At 37.3% G+C, this 15,231-nt stretch overlaps 1 protein-coding gene across 4 annotated transcripts in view; it reads left to right on the top strand.

The window, feature by feature from the left end:
• IFT74 (intraflagellar transport 74) overlaps window positions 1-15,231 on the top strand; it is a 114,255-nt gene that overhangs the window by 8,208 nt on the left and 90,816 nt on the right. For 2 of the 4 annotated variants that reach the window (XM_063696313.1, XM_019034014.4), the window contains exon 2: window positions 6,764-6,902. In XM_063696313.1, the coding sequence (XP_063552383.1) occupies window positions 6,783-6,902 (120 nt within the window). In that variant the 5' untranslated portion in view covers window positions 6,764-6,782. Of the gene's footprint in view, window positions 1-994; window positions 1,280-6,763; window positions 6,903-15,231 lie in introns of those variants that run through there. The other 2 variants (XM_019034013.4, XM_055350820.2) reach the window with 2 other exon arrangements.

The following is a 15,231-nucleotide window of genomic DNA, read 5'->3' as shown; positions in this document are numbered from 1 at the left end:
AAAGCCTCTGAGTACCTAACACTGCAGCTTGCAACAACACGCTGATGCTGGACATTGGTTGCTGGTGATAGAACATTGCAGTCTCGGAAACGATGTAGTTACTGTGGCTGTCACCCTTACTTCAACAGACTCTCTGAAGTCCTGCTTCTGGTTGTCATTCAAGTTTGAGTTGAGTCCACCAAATTAGATTGGAGAGTCTAGCAAGCAATAATACTCATGTCCCAGTAATAAGGAAGACTAGGAAAGCCAGTATCTGTCACTTTCAGTTCCTGTAAGGGTGTTGGGGGCAGGGTAAGGGAGAAACTCTGCCAAAAGGATGACAAATGGCCACTGCAAATAGGGTGAGCTCAAATGAGATAATTACATGAAAATGTTTCACAAACTAAGGGAGAATTCAGCCACATGACATTATCTCATTTTGTACTGTATTGATTTTTAACTCCTGAAGGCAGGCAAGTTGGAAATAATGTGTAAAATAATGTTAAAATCCCAATACATATGCAATCACATTTAAGCTGTATCAATGAAGATTGGAAGGAAACATACAGTAAAAGTTATTTTATTAGAGAAGTGGGATTTGAGGTGAAGTAGTTCTTAAATTAAAAAAAAAAAAAAAGGACACTTTCCATTGAATTCAGTCTTCCCCACAAACTTGGATCGAAATTCTAATGAAAGGAAGCTTAAAGACGCAAAGCTTCTGGTGAAAGGAGGAACGGAACAGTTGGTGCCAGAATCGCATCCATACTTCATGATGCGTTGTGTACGCTATGCCGTCCTAATAGGAAGGAAAACTACCACAAATTAGGAGTTTAGAAAATTGCACAATGCTGCCTACCACTTAATAACTTGAAATGTAACCTGTTAACAACGTTAGCCGACGTGAGGTTACATAGGGACACAGCAAAACTCGCTAGAGTTACTTCAAGTAAGGCACACGGAGGTTGCTCTGATTATCAAGAAAATCAAACATTCACATAAAATGTTTGTTTTCTAGCCGCCCCGCTGTTTTCCACTTTTTCCAAAAAGCAGTGAAGCGTGGTGAAGAAACAAACACGTCCTCAATTCTCGCGAGAGCTCCGCGTGTAACCAAGGGCTGAGGCGGAGGATTGGTCACTCAGGATGAGGAGCCTCCGCTATCCCGCCCCTGTTGCCGGGATACGCCGCGGCGCACGGCAGTTGGTGGGTAGGCCTGAGAGCCGAAGAAAACTGCGCGTGGGCCTCAGAAAGAAGTTAAGGCACCCGCGAGCCGGGCAACTGCCCTCCTTCCGCGCCGGCGGAGGTGAGAAACCCCGGGTCCCATCTCTTCCTCCCTCCCTCCCACGTCTGTTCTCTTGCCTTGGAGATGCTGATCCGCTCCAAACAAAACAAATTCAAACTCTGGGTCTTAGCTAACTGTTACCGTCGGGCCTGTAGCCAGGCCAGGCATGTACCAATTCTAGTCGAGCGAAGGGTGCGAACAGACCTCCTCCAACAGCCCGACCCCTCCCCGACCCCCCGCAGGAGACCCGCCAAGCACAGAGCAGAGGGAAGGACCACGATGGGCTGAAGGATTTTAGTCAAAGCAATAGATTTCTGCCTCTTACAGTGGAAGGGACTTATTTCTGTCTGTTGATCACAGTGCGGGCAGTTAGCAACTTTCCACTTATTCACCTGTGTGAAAATGGTTGGCTTAGGGAGGATAACGATAGTAATAATAATTAGAAGCAGATGTTTTAAAGTTAATACTTATCGTCTTCACAACAGCTCTGCAAGGTAGATGGCACCCTTCTGTTTTACAGAAGATGAAATCCTGAGGGGTTAAGTAAGGTGGCAAGATTATGCAGCCGCTAACTTTGTCAGCACTAGTTTGTATCGCTAATCATTCTGGATCCGAAGGCCAGGCTGCCTCTCTGTGTGAATAACTGGAAATTATGTGAATCTTTGATTGAATAACCCCGAAGTTAGTGGTATATTTGTTGCTAATGCCCGCCTCTTAATCCCACTGGTAATAATATAATGGTAAGTTTTTTTTCACCACAGTAAAACGGTGGCAAAGAAAATTGGGTGAAATTTTTGTATGTTGTACATTTTCTCAAAGTTAGCAGGAAACCTAGAGTAATATCTTTTCCACCGGAAAGAGATGTTTATTGTACTCGTTTTCTTGTGGAAAAACCATTTTGATCATACACCATCTTCCTTTTCAAAGAGTCATTTCATGAAATTCCTTTTTCCATTTGAAATTCTTTTGCTTTGTACATAGAGTTCAAAATGGCAAGGAATTAGAATCAGGGAGCTAGTGGGGTCAGGAACATTGATGTGAACATATTCAAATGAGATATCTGAATGGTAATTTCAGATAAACAATTGAAAACTCAAAATTGGTGCCCAGTTGAAAGGGCAGAACTGTAGACATTGATTAGTGAGCCGTACACATAGTTGGAGTTATAAAGATGCATGACTGTAGAAAGGATAGAAGCAGTCCAAGGACTGATTATGAGTAATGCTAAGAAAAGTCAGAAAAGTAGTACTGGACATAGAGTGTAGAAACAGAGAAATCATTTTAGTCCAACACATGCTTTGTTTGCATTTTTTTTTTTTTTTTTTTTGAGATGGAGTCTTGCTCAGTCGCCCAGGCTGGAGTGCAGTGGCGCGATCTCCGCTAACTGCAACCTCCGCCTCCTGGGTTCACGCCTTTCTCCTGCCTCAGCCTCCGGAGTAGCTGGGACTACGCCCGCCACCACGCCCGGCTAATATTTTTTTGTATTTTTAGTAGAGATGGGGTTTCACTATGTTAGCCAGGATGGTCTCCATCTCCTGACCTCGTGATCCACCCGCCTCGGCCTCCCAAAGTTCTGGGATTACAGGCGTGAGCCACCGCGCCCGGTCGCTTTGTTTGCTTTTTAACAATTTAGTAAATTTTTGTAATTGGCAATACCTTTATGTACGAGGAAATTTAAAAGATACAAGAGAGAACAAAGTTTTTGCTTATCATCGAGACAGATGTTGGGGATATAAAGATGATTAAGATTCAGCTCTTGCCATAAAGGGTGAGAAATACTTAAGCAGATCATTTCAAGTGGTGTGATAGGTTCTGGAATAAAGTAATACACAGGATGCATGGTAGCATGTAGAATAGGCCTATACACTGAAATTGAAGAAGACGAAGACTCCAAGACCAGTTATGGACTGGTCATGGAAGGATTCCCAGAGAAAGTAACAGGCAAAATGTGTGTTAGGCAAGGGGACCACTTAAGAGGCTGGTGTAATAGTCCACCTGAGTCAGTGATGCCCTGAATTGGCCAGTGCTGTAGGAATAGAGAGTAAAGTACCTGTTAAACACTTATGAACAAAATCAGTAGAACTAAACAAAACAGACTCAGTAGAACTATGTGACCAGCCATGGGAGTGAGGGAGAGGAAGATGTCAAGGACTAAATTTCTTACTTGTGTGACTAGGAGGTGACACCAAGAGGAAGGACAAATTTTGGGCAGATGATAATGAGTTTGGATTACATATGTTTATTTTGAAATATTTAGACATCTAAGTGGAGATGTTATTATTTGGATATAAACACCGCAAACTGAGTGCTAAAATAAGGAAGTTGTGTGGAATCAGTTTATTAATTGTTAAAACCCTGAGTGTGGATAAGGGGGCCCAAGGAGAGTTTAGAGAGAGAAAAGAAAAAGATGGTGGATGGTATCTTAGAAAATGCTGTATATAAGGACAGATCAAGGAGACAGAAAAAAGAACCAGAAGAGAGGGAAGTGTCATGGAGATGTTTCATATAAATGTGGACACCAGTAAAGTAGGATGACATTTACATCACTGGCAATATTGGCAGGGGTCATTTGAATCAAACAGTAGCAATCCAGGAGATCCTGGGAAATGAAGCAGTAGAAAATAGTGGATATAAGCTATTCTTTTTGTTGTTGTTGTTGTTTTTGTTTTTGTTTTTTTTTTTTTGAGACGGAGTCTCGCTCTGTCGCCCAGGCTGGAGTGCAGTGGCACGATCTCAGCTCACTGCAAGCTCCGCCTTCCGGGTTCACGCCATTCTCCTGCCTCAGCCTCCCGATTGGCTGGGACTACAGACACTCGCCACCACACCCGGCTAATTTTTTGTATTTTTTAGTAGAGACAGGGTTTCACCGTGTTAGCCAGGATGGTCTCGATCTCCTGCCTTTGTGATCCGCCCGCCTAGGCCTCCCAAAGTGCTGGGATTGCAGGCATGAGCCACCGCGCCCGGCCGGATATTAGCTATTCTTAGGAATTTGGCTGCATAAGGGAAGGATATATGGGACAGTTAGATAGAGGTGGTTGCAGGATCAAGAAATAAGTTTTTGAAGGTAGGAAAGAATTGAACATGGTAACAGACTGAAGGAAAGGAGAAAGTTTAAAGATAATTGGTAGCAGTGAGGTTAATGCCACAAAAAAGATGGGATCAAGGGTAAATCAGAGTAAGATTGATCTTGAATGAGAGAAGGAATGGCTGTTGAGATTGGAGGGCAGGATGGATGTAGAGAAGTTTATGTGCCCCAAAGGTGATGGAGTTCAAGTTGTGATTTTCTTAAATGAGTCGTCTGCTGAGAGTGGCAGGAACAGAGGTTAAATAGAAAAGTAGTTAAGGGTGAGAATTATCAAGTAGAGAAGTATCTTAACAAGGATAAATCATTTCTGAAATGAGGGTCCAGCTAAGATTTGTGACTATCACTTTGCAGTACCCCAGTCTGTACGGTTGTATGATTTCCACCAGCAATGTTCAGCACTTCAGATTGGATGTAGAGAAGGGTTTCTGATTTTGCCAGATGGGCTGGAGAATAGTTCAAGGATACAAATTAGTTGATGGTGCTCATGAGACACTAATTTCTTGAGAGAAGGAGGAGAGTTCTTAAACACCCTTGTCAAGGTATCACTAGTGACTTCTTGGATGGGGACTCCATTGGACATTTCAGTTTTCATCTTACTTGAATTTCCAACGTAAATGGCATGGCTCAGATTCCTGCCTTCTCTTGGTGTCTCTGACACACACTCCTGGTTTTTTTCTTTGCTTTCTGGGCCTTAATTTTCAGTCTCTCATACTAGATTTTCCTCTTGTGTGTAATCTGTATGTATTGATGTTCCTCAGGACAGAATCTTGGGCACTATTCTCTTTTTCTCCATATTCTTTCTGTAGATAAGTATCTTCATAACTATTTTATACAACCTACAATAGGACATACATTTTTATATTGTAGCCCAGTGAACACATATGTGTAAATTTATGTAAATATAGCTGAAACAAAAATTTACTGAAACAATGTTTACCCTTCATATTTTCAGTGAGCTCTTTTTGTTTAAATTTTATTTCACGTTTAAGTATCTTGGTCATAACCTACAAAATTGTTTTCAGAACTTACTAACGGATGTGACCAACAATTTGAAAACTACTACTCTAAATTATGAGACAGAATTTTAAATAATGTTATATTCTGATGAATAAAGGAGAGGGCTGATAATCTGGGAGAGAATGAGTGAATTAAGGAAATGGTTTAAAGGCAGGTGTAGCAGAATGAAGATGAGAAAAGGGTAGAAGGAGAGGAGAAGACCAGAGAATAGAGTATTTCAATTACGATGTTTGAGATGAAGCAATTCCAGATGATGACAAGCTCCATGTCTCGCCATGGCTATAAATTACTGAAATGGAGTTAAGATCATTGCTAAAGTTGAGGTCAGGGAACTGTGAAGCTGAAGTGTTAGGTATTGGATCTAGTATCTAGATGGAAGTCATCCAGGATGATGGTGAGATTGGAATAGAGAAGCTGTGAACTAGGTACAAAAGACTTTAGTAAAGATAGAGGAGAGATTAGGAAGTCACTAATTACCAGCAACCAGGAAAGATCAAGGCAATATTGTTGCATTCCCAGATCCTCAGAAGAAGTGAATCTTGTTTTTTTTTTTTTTTTGGTTGGGGGGATGAAGTCTTGCTGTGTCGCCCAGGCTGGAGTGCAGTGGCGCAATCTCGGCTCACTACAAACTCTGCCTCCCGGGTTCATGCCGTTCTCCTGCCTCAGCCTCCCGAGTAGCTGGTACTACAGGCACTCGCCACCACGCCCAGCTAATTTTTTGTATTTTTAGTAGAGACGGGGTTTCCCTGTGTTAGCCAGGATTGTCTCGATTTGCTGACCTCGTGATCCACCTGCCTTGGCCTCCCAAAGTGCTGGGGTTACACACGTTTGCCACCGCGCCTGGCCTCTTGTTAATTTTTTTAAAGGTGTGGAAGAATGTTTTGAAAGTGACCCTGAGGAGCAAGAAAAGTGCCACCTCCTTTTCTTTAAAATTGTGGGACAGGAAGCTAAAACACTTGGACTACCGAAAGTGTTACTCTCAGGGGAAACCAAGATTCTGTTAAAGTTAAGAAAATAGAAAGTATTTGTAACAAGATTCAGAATATGAGTTAATCATGGAGCAGAAAGTGCAGAGAAAGGATTAGGGGCAAAGAAAGATGTTGGCTATGACGGGAGAGAAAATTTACCAGAGTATGGGATGAGAATACTAAAGAAATAGATAATAGAGGGGCTTGCATTTTGGTAAGATAATAGAAAGATGAGGAAGGAATGTTGCAAGAAACAATCTCATAGTTGTAAATGGAGCACGATGTCATATTTGAACAAAATTAGCCTTGTAGTGGTACACAGAATGGCAGTTTGCAAGAACAATTGTTGTGAATTAAATGTAAGGGTATGATGGGTCATTATTGTCTTGCTAGAGAAGACATCAAAGGATTGAACTATTTATTGCTTCCAAACAGCGATTAAAGTGAAGAAACAATGGCCAGCAATCACAAATCTTCAGCAGCTCACCCTGTTTCAAGAGGTGGAGTTGGGTTAATGGGAAGGCCTCCTTCTGGGATACGACCCCTATCAGGAAATATTCGAGTGGCAACTGCAGTAAGTTTGAAACAGATCTATTTACTTTGGGAGGCCAAGGTGGGAGGACCACTTGAGTCCAGGAGACTGGGGCTTCAGTGAACTATGGTCATGCCACTGCACCCCAGTTTTTGAGTTTTTGAGACTGTCTCAAAAATCTGTTGAATGCTTGTGCATATATTGTGGTAGAAGTTGGAAATCCCCTCTGTAATAAGAGATTCTACTTCGTTGTTTCTTTATTTCATAAGCATATTATTAAACATGTTTGTTTTGTTTTTTGGAAAGCATCTGGAAATGTAAATGTGGAAGAGTGTTTGAAAGACACTCTGGGAAGAAGATGCCTGCTCCTGCAGATACTCAATTTGAAGCTGCAATAATTTTAGTTGAATAGTGTATTGGGGCCAGAATAAAATGAAATGGAATAGACCAGAAATAGAATCAAGCATATAAGAATTTAGTTAATGATTAATGTGTGTTTCAAATTACTTGGCAAAACATGGAGCATTCAACAGGACATTCCAATAATTGTTAAACCATTTGTTTAAAAGTATTTTTAATCCTCTCTTATACCTTTTATCAGAATTCTACATAGCTTAGAAACTTGGTATTTCAAAAATGAAACCATAAATGTAGTAGAGGAAAATGTTGGCAAGTATTCTGTATAAACTTGATATGGGCTAGGCTTTCTAAAAATGACAGAAATAACAAGTACTGAAAAGGAAAATATTTTTATTATATATCTGAATTTACAAAAAATAAAACACCATAAAAAATTAAAAGAGAAATGACAACTGGTAAAAACATTTATAATATATATACCATATATAGGATCAGAATCTTAAAATTAAAAGGTAAACTTTACTAATTTTTAAGTGCTCTTTCTGTATTAAGACCACAAGCCTTATGTCCAATCAAAATTTCATGACATTTCTTTTGATGCTAGGGGTAATATTATAAAACTATTCTAAAACTCATCTAGAACAATACAACAAAAACAAGAAAAAGTACAATACTCTAATTTAAAATATGTTATAGACAATGAGTGAAACAATATTCTGATTGCCATGGCACCTGGAGGTAAACTCTAGTAAATGTTAAAGAGCTTAATATAAGAGAGTGTGTCATAAATAGTGAATAAGAGAAACACATCATATGAGGAAAAGTTAGATGAAATTTATGAGTTGATATTCTAAGCAGAAGGATATCCTGTAAAGATAATTATTACATTTTCGTTATGATTATAATGTAAAAATTGGGAAACAACCTAGAAGACTTACAACAGGTGAATCTTAAATAATGATATGTATATCCCTATAAAGGCTGATAGATAGTCATTACAAACTACTTTCAAGATATTTCAGAAAATAATATACTTTAACAAAAGTTTAAAAGTGATATCAATTTAACATAGAAAACATAAATTTATAAATACATAGAACTGAAATGGAAATAAATGAATAGACAAAAATGTCCATAAATTTATCTGATCTTCACACAGGTGATTTCAACTGAGAAGGTGCAGAGGGCCAATACTCAAGCTCCTACAGTTGGCTAAGTGCAAACTACAGATAATGTTGGGTCCTATGGTTAACTCATAAGAAGAGCAGCATTTTTTGGAGGGAATAATTTTGTTAAAGTCAGATTTTCCTAAAGTTTTCAGATTTTTTTTTTCTAAAGTTTCAGGTAATAATATTAGGACATCGTCATCAACTTAGACTGAAATAATTTTTCTAAAGTCTTCATACATAGGATAGTAAGGGTATCTTTTTCTTTTATTCCAGTAAAAATTGATAATTAAATATTTATAAAAAGAATCTGACATTTATTGGCCACCTACTATTTGCCAGGCACGTTATCTGTTTATTTGTAAAATTTTAAAATTTGTATGTATTTATGGGGTAGGTCAGTTGTCTTACATGCATATATTATGTAATGATGAAGTGTGGGCTTTTAGTGTACCCATCACCTGAATAGTGAACACTGTACCCAGTATGTAATTTAGCCACCCTCACCTTCCTCCCACTCATCTTTTGTAATCTTTAGTGTCTGTTATCTCACTCTGTATGTCCATATGTACCCATTGTTTAGCTCCCACTTATAAGTGAGAACATGCGGTATTTGACTTTCTCTTTCTGAGTTGTTTCACTTAGGATCATGGCCTCTGGTTCCATCCATATTGCTGCAAAAGACATGATTTCTTTCTTTATTGTGGCAGAGTAATGTTTCATAGCATGCGTATATATATATGTGTATATGTGTGTGTGTATATATATGTATATACGTGTATACCACATTTTCTTTACGTAGCCCTCCATCTCCATTGATGGACAGTCAGGTTTTTTTTCATATATTCGCTATTGTGGCAAGTAGTGTGATAAACATAGGAATGCAGGTATCTTTTTGAAATAATGATTTCTTTCCTTTTGCAGTGGGATTGCTGGATCATATGATAGTTCTATTTTTAGTTTTTTGAGGAACTTCCATACTGTTCTCCATAGTGGTTATACTAACTTACATTCCCCCCAACACTGTACAAATGTTCCCTTTTCTTTATATATTTGTCAGCATTTGCTATTGCCTTTCTTTTGGATAAAAGTCGTTTTAACTGGGGTGAGATGATATCTCATTGTAGTTTTGATTTGCATTTCTCTGATGATCAGTGATGTTGAGCACCTTTTCAGATACCTGTTTGACATTTCTATATCTTCTTTTGAAAAGTTGTCTATTCAGACCTTTTGCCCGTTTTTTATTGTATTATTAGATTTTTTTGCTAGTGAGTTGTTGGAGCTCCTTATATATTCTGTTTATTAATTTCTTGTCAGATGGATAGTTTTCATATATTTTCTCCTATTATGTTGGTTGTCCCTTCACTTTGTTGATTGTTTGCTGTGCAGGTGCTTTTTAACTTGATGTGATTCTATTTGTTCATTTTTGCTTTGGTTTCCTTTGCTTGTGGGATATTACTCAAGAAATCTTTGCTTAGACCAATGTTCTGGATAATTTCCCCTGTGTTTTCTTTTAGTAGTTTCATAGTTTGAGGTCTTAATTTAAGTCTTTAATCCATTTTGATTTGATTCTTGTATATGGTGAGAGATATGGGTCTAGTTTCATTCTTTTGTCTATGGATATCCAGTTCTCCCAGTACCATTTATTGAAGAAACTGGCATTTCCTCAGTGTATGTTCCTTGCATCTTTGTCAAAAATGTGTTCACTCTAGATATATGGATTTATTTCTGGGTTCTCTATTCTGTTTTTATGCCAGTATGCTTTTCTTTTTCTTTTCCTTTTTTTTTAATTCAGGATGGGTTTGGCTATCCTAGATCTTTTATGGTTCTATATAAATTTTAGGATTTTTTTTTCTATTTTTGAGAACAATGTCATTGATATTTTGACAAGGATTGCATTGAATTTGTAGATTAATTTGGATATTCTGGATATTTTGACAATGTTGATTCTTCCAATCCATGAACATGGAATATCTTTCTATTTTTTGGTGTTCTCTTCAGTTCATTGCATCAGTGTTTTATAGTTTTCATTGTAGAGATCTTTCACTTCTTGGGTTAATTCCTAGGTATTTTATTTTATTTGTAGCTATTGTAAATGGGATGACTTTCTTGATTTTTTTCATGTTGCTCCCTGTTAGCATATAGAAATGCTATTCATTTTTGTATCCTGCAATTTTTCTGAGTTTTACTGAATTTACTGTTTATCAGTTCAGATAGTTTTTTTGGCGGAGTCTTTGGGTTTTTCCCAATATAAGATCATATCATCTGCAAACAGAGTTAATTTGACTTCTTCCTTTCCAGTTTGGATGCCCTTTATTTCTTTTTGTTGTCTGATTGCTCTAGCCAGGAATTCCAGTACTGTGTTGAATAACAGTGGTGGAAGTGGGCATCCTTGTTGTGTTCTAGATCTTAGAGGAAAGGCTTTCAGTTTTTCCTCATTCCATAGGATACTAGCTATGGATCTGTCATATATAGCTTTTATTGTATTTAGATATGTTCTTTCTATACCTGGTTTTTTGAGGATTTTTATCATCAGGAGATGTTAAATGTCATCAAATGCTTTTACAATATCAACCGAAGGCTTTTGTCCGTCAGTCTGATGGTATGATCTATCACATTGATTGATTTGCACATGTTGAACTATCTTTACGTACCTGGGGTAAATACCAGTGAGTCATGACAAATGATCTTTTTAATGTGTTGTTTAATTCAGTTTGCTGGTACTTTGTTGAGGATTTTTGCACCAATGTTCATCAGGGATATTGGCCTATAGTTTTCTGTTTTCTTCATATGTCTTGTCTTTTTTTTTTTTTTTTTAAATCAGGATAATACTGGTCTTGTAGAATGAGTTTGAAAGCATTTTCTCCTCTTCTGTTTCTCAGAATAGTTTTAGTAGAATCAGTATTAGTTCTCTTTTAAATGTTTGGTGGAACTCAGCAGTGAAGTCATCAGGTCCTGAGCTTTTCTTTGCTGGGAGACGTTTTTTAAATTTAAAAAAAAATTTTTTTTTTTTTTTGAGATGGAATCTCGCTCTGTCGCCCAGGCTGGAGTGCAGTGACGCAATCTCTGCTCACTGCAACCTCTGCCTCCCGGGTTCAAGCGATTCTCCTGCCTCAGCCTCCCGAGTAGCTGGGATTACAGGCATGCGCTACCACATCTGGCTAATTTTTATATTTTTAGTAGAGACAGGGTTTCACCATGTTGGTCAGGCTAGTCTTGAACTCCTGACCTCGTGATCCGCCCACCTCGGCCTCCCAAAGTGCTGGGATTACAGGTGTGAGCCACCGCGCCCTGCCGGGACACTTTTTATTATGGCTTGGATCTCATTATTGTTATTGGTCTGTTCAGGTTTTGTATTTCTTTATGGTTAAGTCTCCGCTGGTTGTATGTGTTTAGTCATTTGTTCATTTCTTCCAGATTTTCCAACTTATTGGCATAGAGTTGCTCATAGTGGCCTCTAATGATCCTTTGAGTTTCTGTTATCAGTTGTAGTATCTTTTTTTTTTTCATTTCTGATTATATTTATTTGAGTCTTCCCTCTTTTTTTCATTAGTTAGTCTGGCTAAAAGTTTGTTGATTTTGTTTATCTTTTCAAAACACCAACTTTGTGTTTCATTGATCTTTTATTTTTTTTGTTTCAGTTTCATTTATTTCTACTGTGATCTTTATGAATTTCTAATATGAATTTTGTGTTTGGTTTGCTCATGCTTATCTGATTCTTTAATATGCATTATTAGGTTGTTTATTTTGTTTTTCTACTTTTTTAATGTAGGCACTTACAGGTATAAACTTTCCTCTTAGTACTTCTTTTGCTGTATCACATAGGTTTTGGATATGTTGTGTTTCCATTGTAATTTGTTTCAAGAGTTTTAAAAAATTTCCTTTGTAATCTCTTCTTTGACCCACTGGTCATTCAGGAACATATTTCTATTTGTTGGTATAGTTTCCAAAATTCCTCTTGTTATCAATTTGTGGTTTTATTCCATTATGGTCAGAGAAGATACACATATATTTAGGATTGTTGTATCTCTTGCTTAATTGATTCCTTTATTATTATATAATTATCTTCTTGTCTTTTTTTTTAAACTGTTTTTGATTTGAAGATGTATGTATAGCTACTCCTGCTTGCTTTTGGTAGTGTGGAATACCTTTTCCCACTCTTTTATTTTTAGCCTACGTGTGTCTTTTAGGGCTAGATACGTTTCTCATAGTCAGGATATAGTTGGATTACGTTATTGTTGTTTTTTAAAAATCTTCTGCTAATATGTATCTTTTAAGTGAATAATTCAATTCATTTACATTACATTCACAGTTAATAATGATATGTGAAGCTTTGTTCCTGTCATTTTGTTAGTTGTTTTTAAGTTGTATAAATTATGTTTCTTTCTTTTTCTCTGTCTTTTTATCTTTATGTTTTGATGAAATTCTTTCATGTTGGTATTTGATTATTTTGCCCTCTTCCTTTGTGATTGTTTTATAAGAACTGTGAGTTTAATATTTTTATGTGTTTTTGTGTTACTGTATATCCACCTTTAATTTCTATGTTGAAGACCCGTTTGAACATTTACTGTAGGAATGGCCTAGTGGTGACACATTCCCTCAGCATTTGCTTGTCCTGGAAATACTTTATTTCTCCTTCATTTATGAATCTTATCCTGTCAGGATATAAAATTCGTGGCCGACAATTTTTTTTTGTTTGTTTTTTGTTTTTTGGTTTTTTCCTTAGCACTTCGAAAATCACATCCTATTCTCTTTTTTATTTGTTGTTGTTTTTTTAAATTTCCACTGAAAGGTCTGCTTTTATTCTGATAGGATTGTCTTTGTAGGTGACTAGATACTTTTCTCTTATTAATTTTAAAATTCTTTCCTTCACATTGACTTCAGACATTCTGATAATATGCTGTGGTGAGGGCATTGCAAAAATGACTTTTTCTTTGCAGTGACTTCACCTATTTAATGTTTGCATTTTTGAAAATAGTAGTGCTTGTAGTAAAACATACAAACAATGGAGAAGAATCAGAGTTCCTTCCTATTGTAGGTATAACCACTATCAACAGTATCTTCTAGACTTTTTAATGTATTTATAAACACACACACATACATACACAGTTTGTATGACTTTGGTCTGTTCCAAAATCAAGATAGTACTGTATACATTGTTATTTTTCTCATCTATTTCTTTCAGCAATATATTATGAATATGTTGCCAAGTGAATACATATACACCCACTTCATTATTTTTAATGTGTACGGTTTTAATTTATATGTTCTTCTCTATACTTTGACCTGGTGAATGGAAAACAAAAAGTAGCATAATTAGTTGAGTAGGTCTCACAGTTATGCTTGCATAAAGCCAAAGAAGAAATTATTCAGAAAATTTACCAGGAAGAGATTTAACATTGTCTTCTAAAGATCACTCGGGTTAACCCTTAACTCATTTTATTTGAATTTGTAGTTGACAGTCTTCCTGTGTCCAACACATTCTCTAGAATTAGTACTATTCCTGGCCCCTATGCTCAAAATAATTCCCAAGTAATTCATAAGGGGATAAACTGACATCTTTTGAAGGGGTGGTTGTGATTCTTAACAAGGCAGTGGGGAGACATTTAATCCAGGGTAACCGGGTTTCTAGGACTAATTTGGTCAGGTGACTTTTTAGGGTTTGGTTCATTCTTTCTACTCTTCCTGAAGAGGGTGGATGCTAAGGGATATGGTATTCCCATTTTATGTCTAGCACCTGTGCTAACTCTCTAATGACATGTGCCATGAAATGGGTTTCATTGTCTGAATCAATGTTTTCTATTAGTCTAAACCTGGGTATGATGTTTTCAATTAATGCCTTTATAACTGCATTACTAGCAGTTGCGCTTGAGAAGGAGATAGTCTCTACACAGTGAGTAAAGTGATTCACTATTATCAATAAATACTTCAGGCAACTGATTGGGGCATTTTAGTGTAGTTAATTTGAACACTTTGGAATGGTCTTAGCCCTGGATCTCTTCCCCTGAGGAGTGATTTTCTTAGAGCTTGCTTATTAGTTTTTTTTATATATTAAGCAACTGTCTGTGACCTGTTTGGCTAGGGTGTAATTTCTGATACACCCATAAACTCTGAAAACCACATCGCACATAGCTTGGGGTCTCCAGTGGGCTCCTTGATGTACTTGAGACAAAACCTCCCTCATGAGAGGTTTGGATAACATCTCTCTTTGATCTGGTAATATCCATTTTCCTTCTGTGTTTTCTTTAGCTCCTATTTTTATTAATTTTTCTTTTTCAGTGGAAGAGAAAATGGGGACTGTGGTAGGGGAAGGAAGGCAAGGAGTTAAGTGAAAGACAGGTGTTTCAGAAGAAATGGCAGCTTGTTTGGCTATTTGATCTGCAAGGTTATTTCCTTGACTTGGGAAGGAAAAGTCATTTTGATGCCCTGGGACATGTACAATAGCTATCTCTTCTGGCAAATGGAGATTGTTTAAGACATGGACAATTAGTTCTTTTTGGACCAAGTCTTGGCCTTTACTATTAAGACCATTCTCCGTCCAATTTTTTTTAAATGTATGAGCCACTCCAAAGGTGTACTTAGAATCAGTATAGATAGTTCCTTCTTGGTTCTGCAAATGTTTCAAAGCTTGGCTGAGTGCAAACAGTTTACAAGTTTGGGCAGACCAATTATTGGGCAATCTTCCTGACTCTACTTCTTCAAGAGTTTTTCCATCAGTTACTGAATACCCATTATGTCTTTTCTCTTCAATTACCCGGGAGGACCCATCTATAAATAAGTGTCGCCCTGTCTTGAAGGGAGTTTCTCTTAAGTCTGGCCAGACCTTTGTATGGTAATCAATTAGA

This window comes from Gorilla gorilla, chromosome 13, assembly GCF_029281585.2.
Source record: "Gorilla gorilla gorilla isolate KB3781 chromosome 13, NHGRI_mGorGor1-v2.1_pri, whole genome shotgun sequence".
Taxonomy (NCBI): domain Eukaryota; kingdom Metazoa; phylum Chordata; class Mammalia; order Primates; family Hominidae; genus Gorilla; species Gorilla gorilla.
This window is presented reverse-complemented; position numbering and strand designations above follow the sequence as displayed.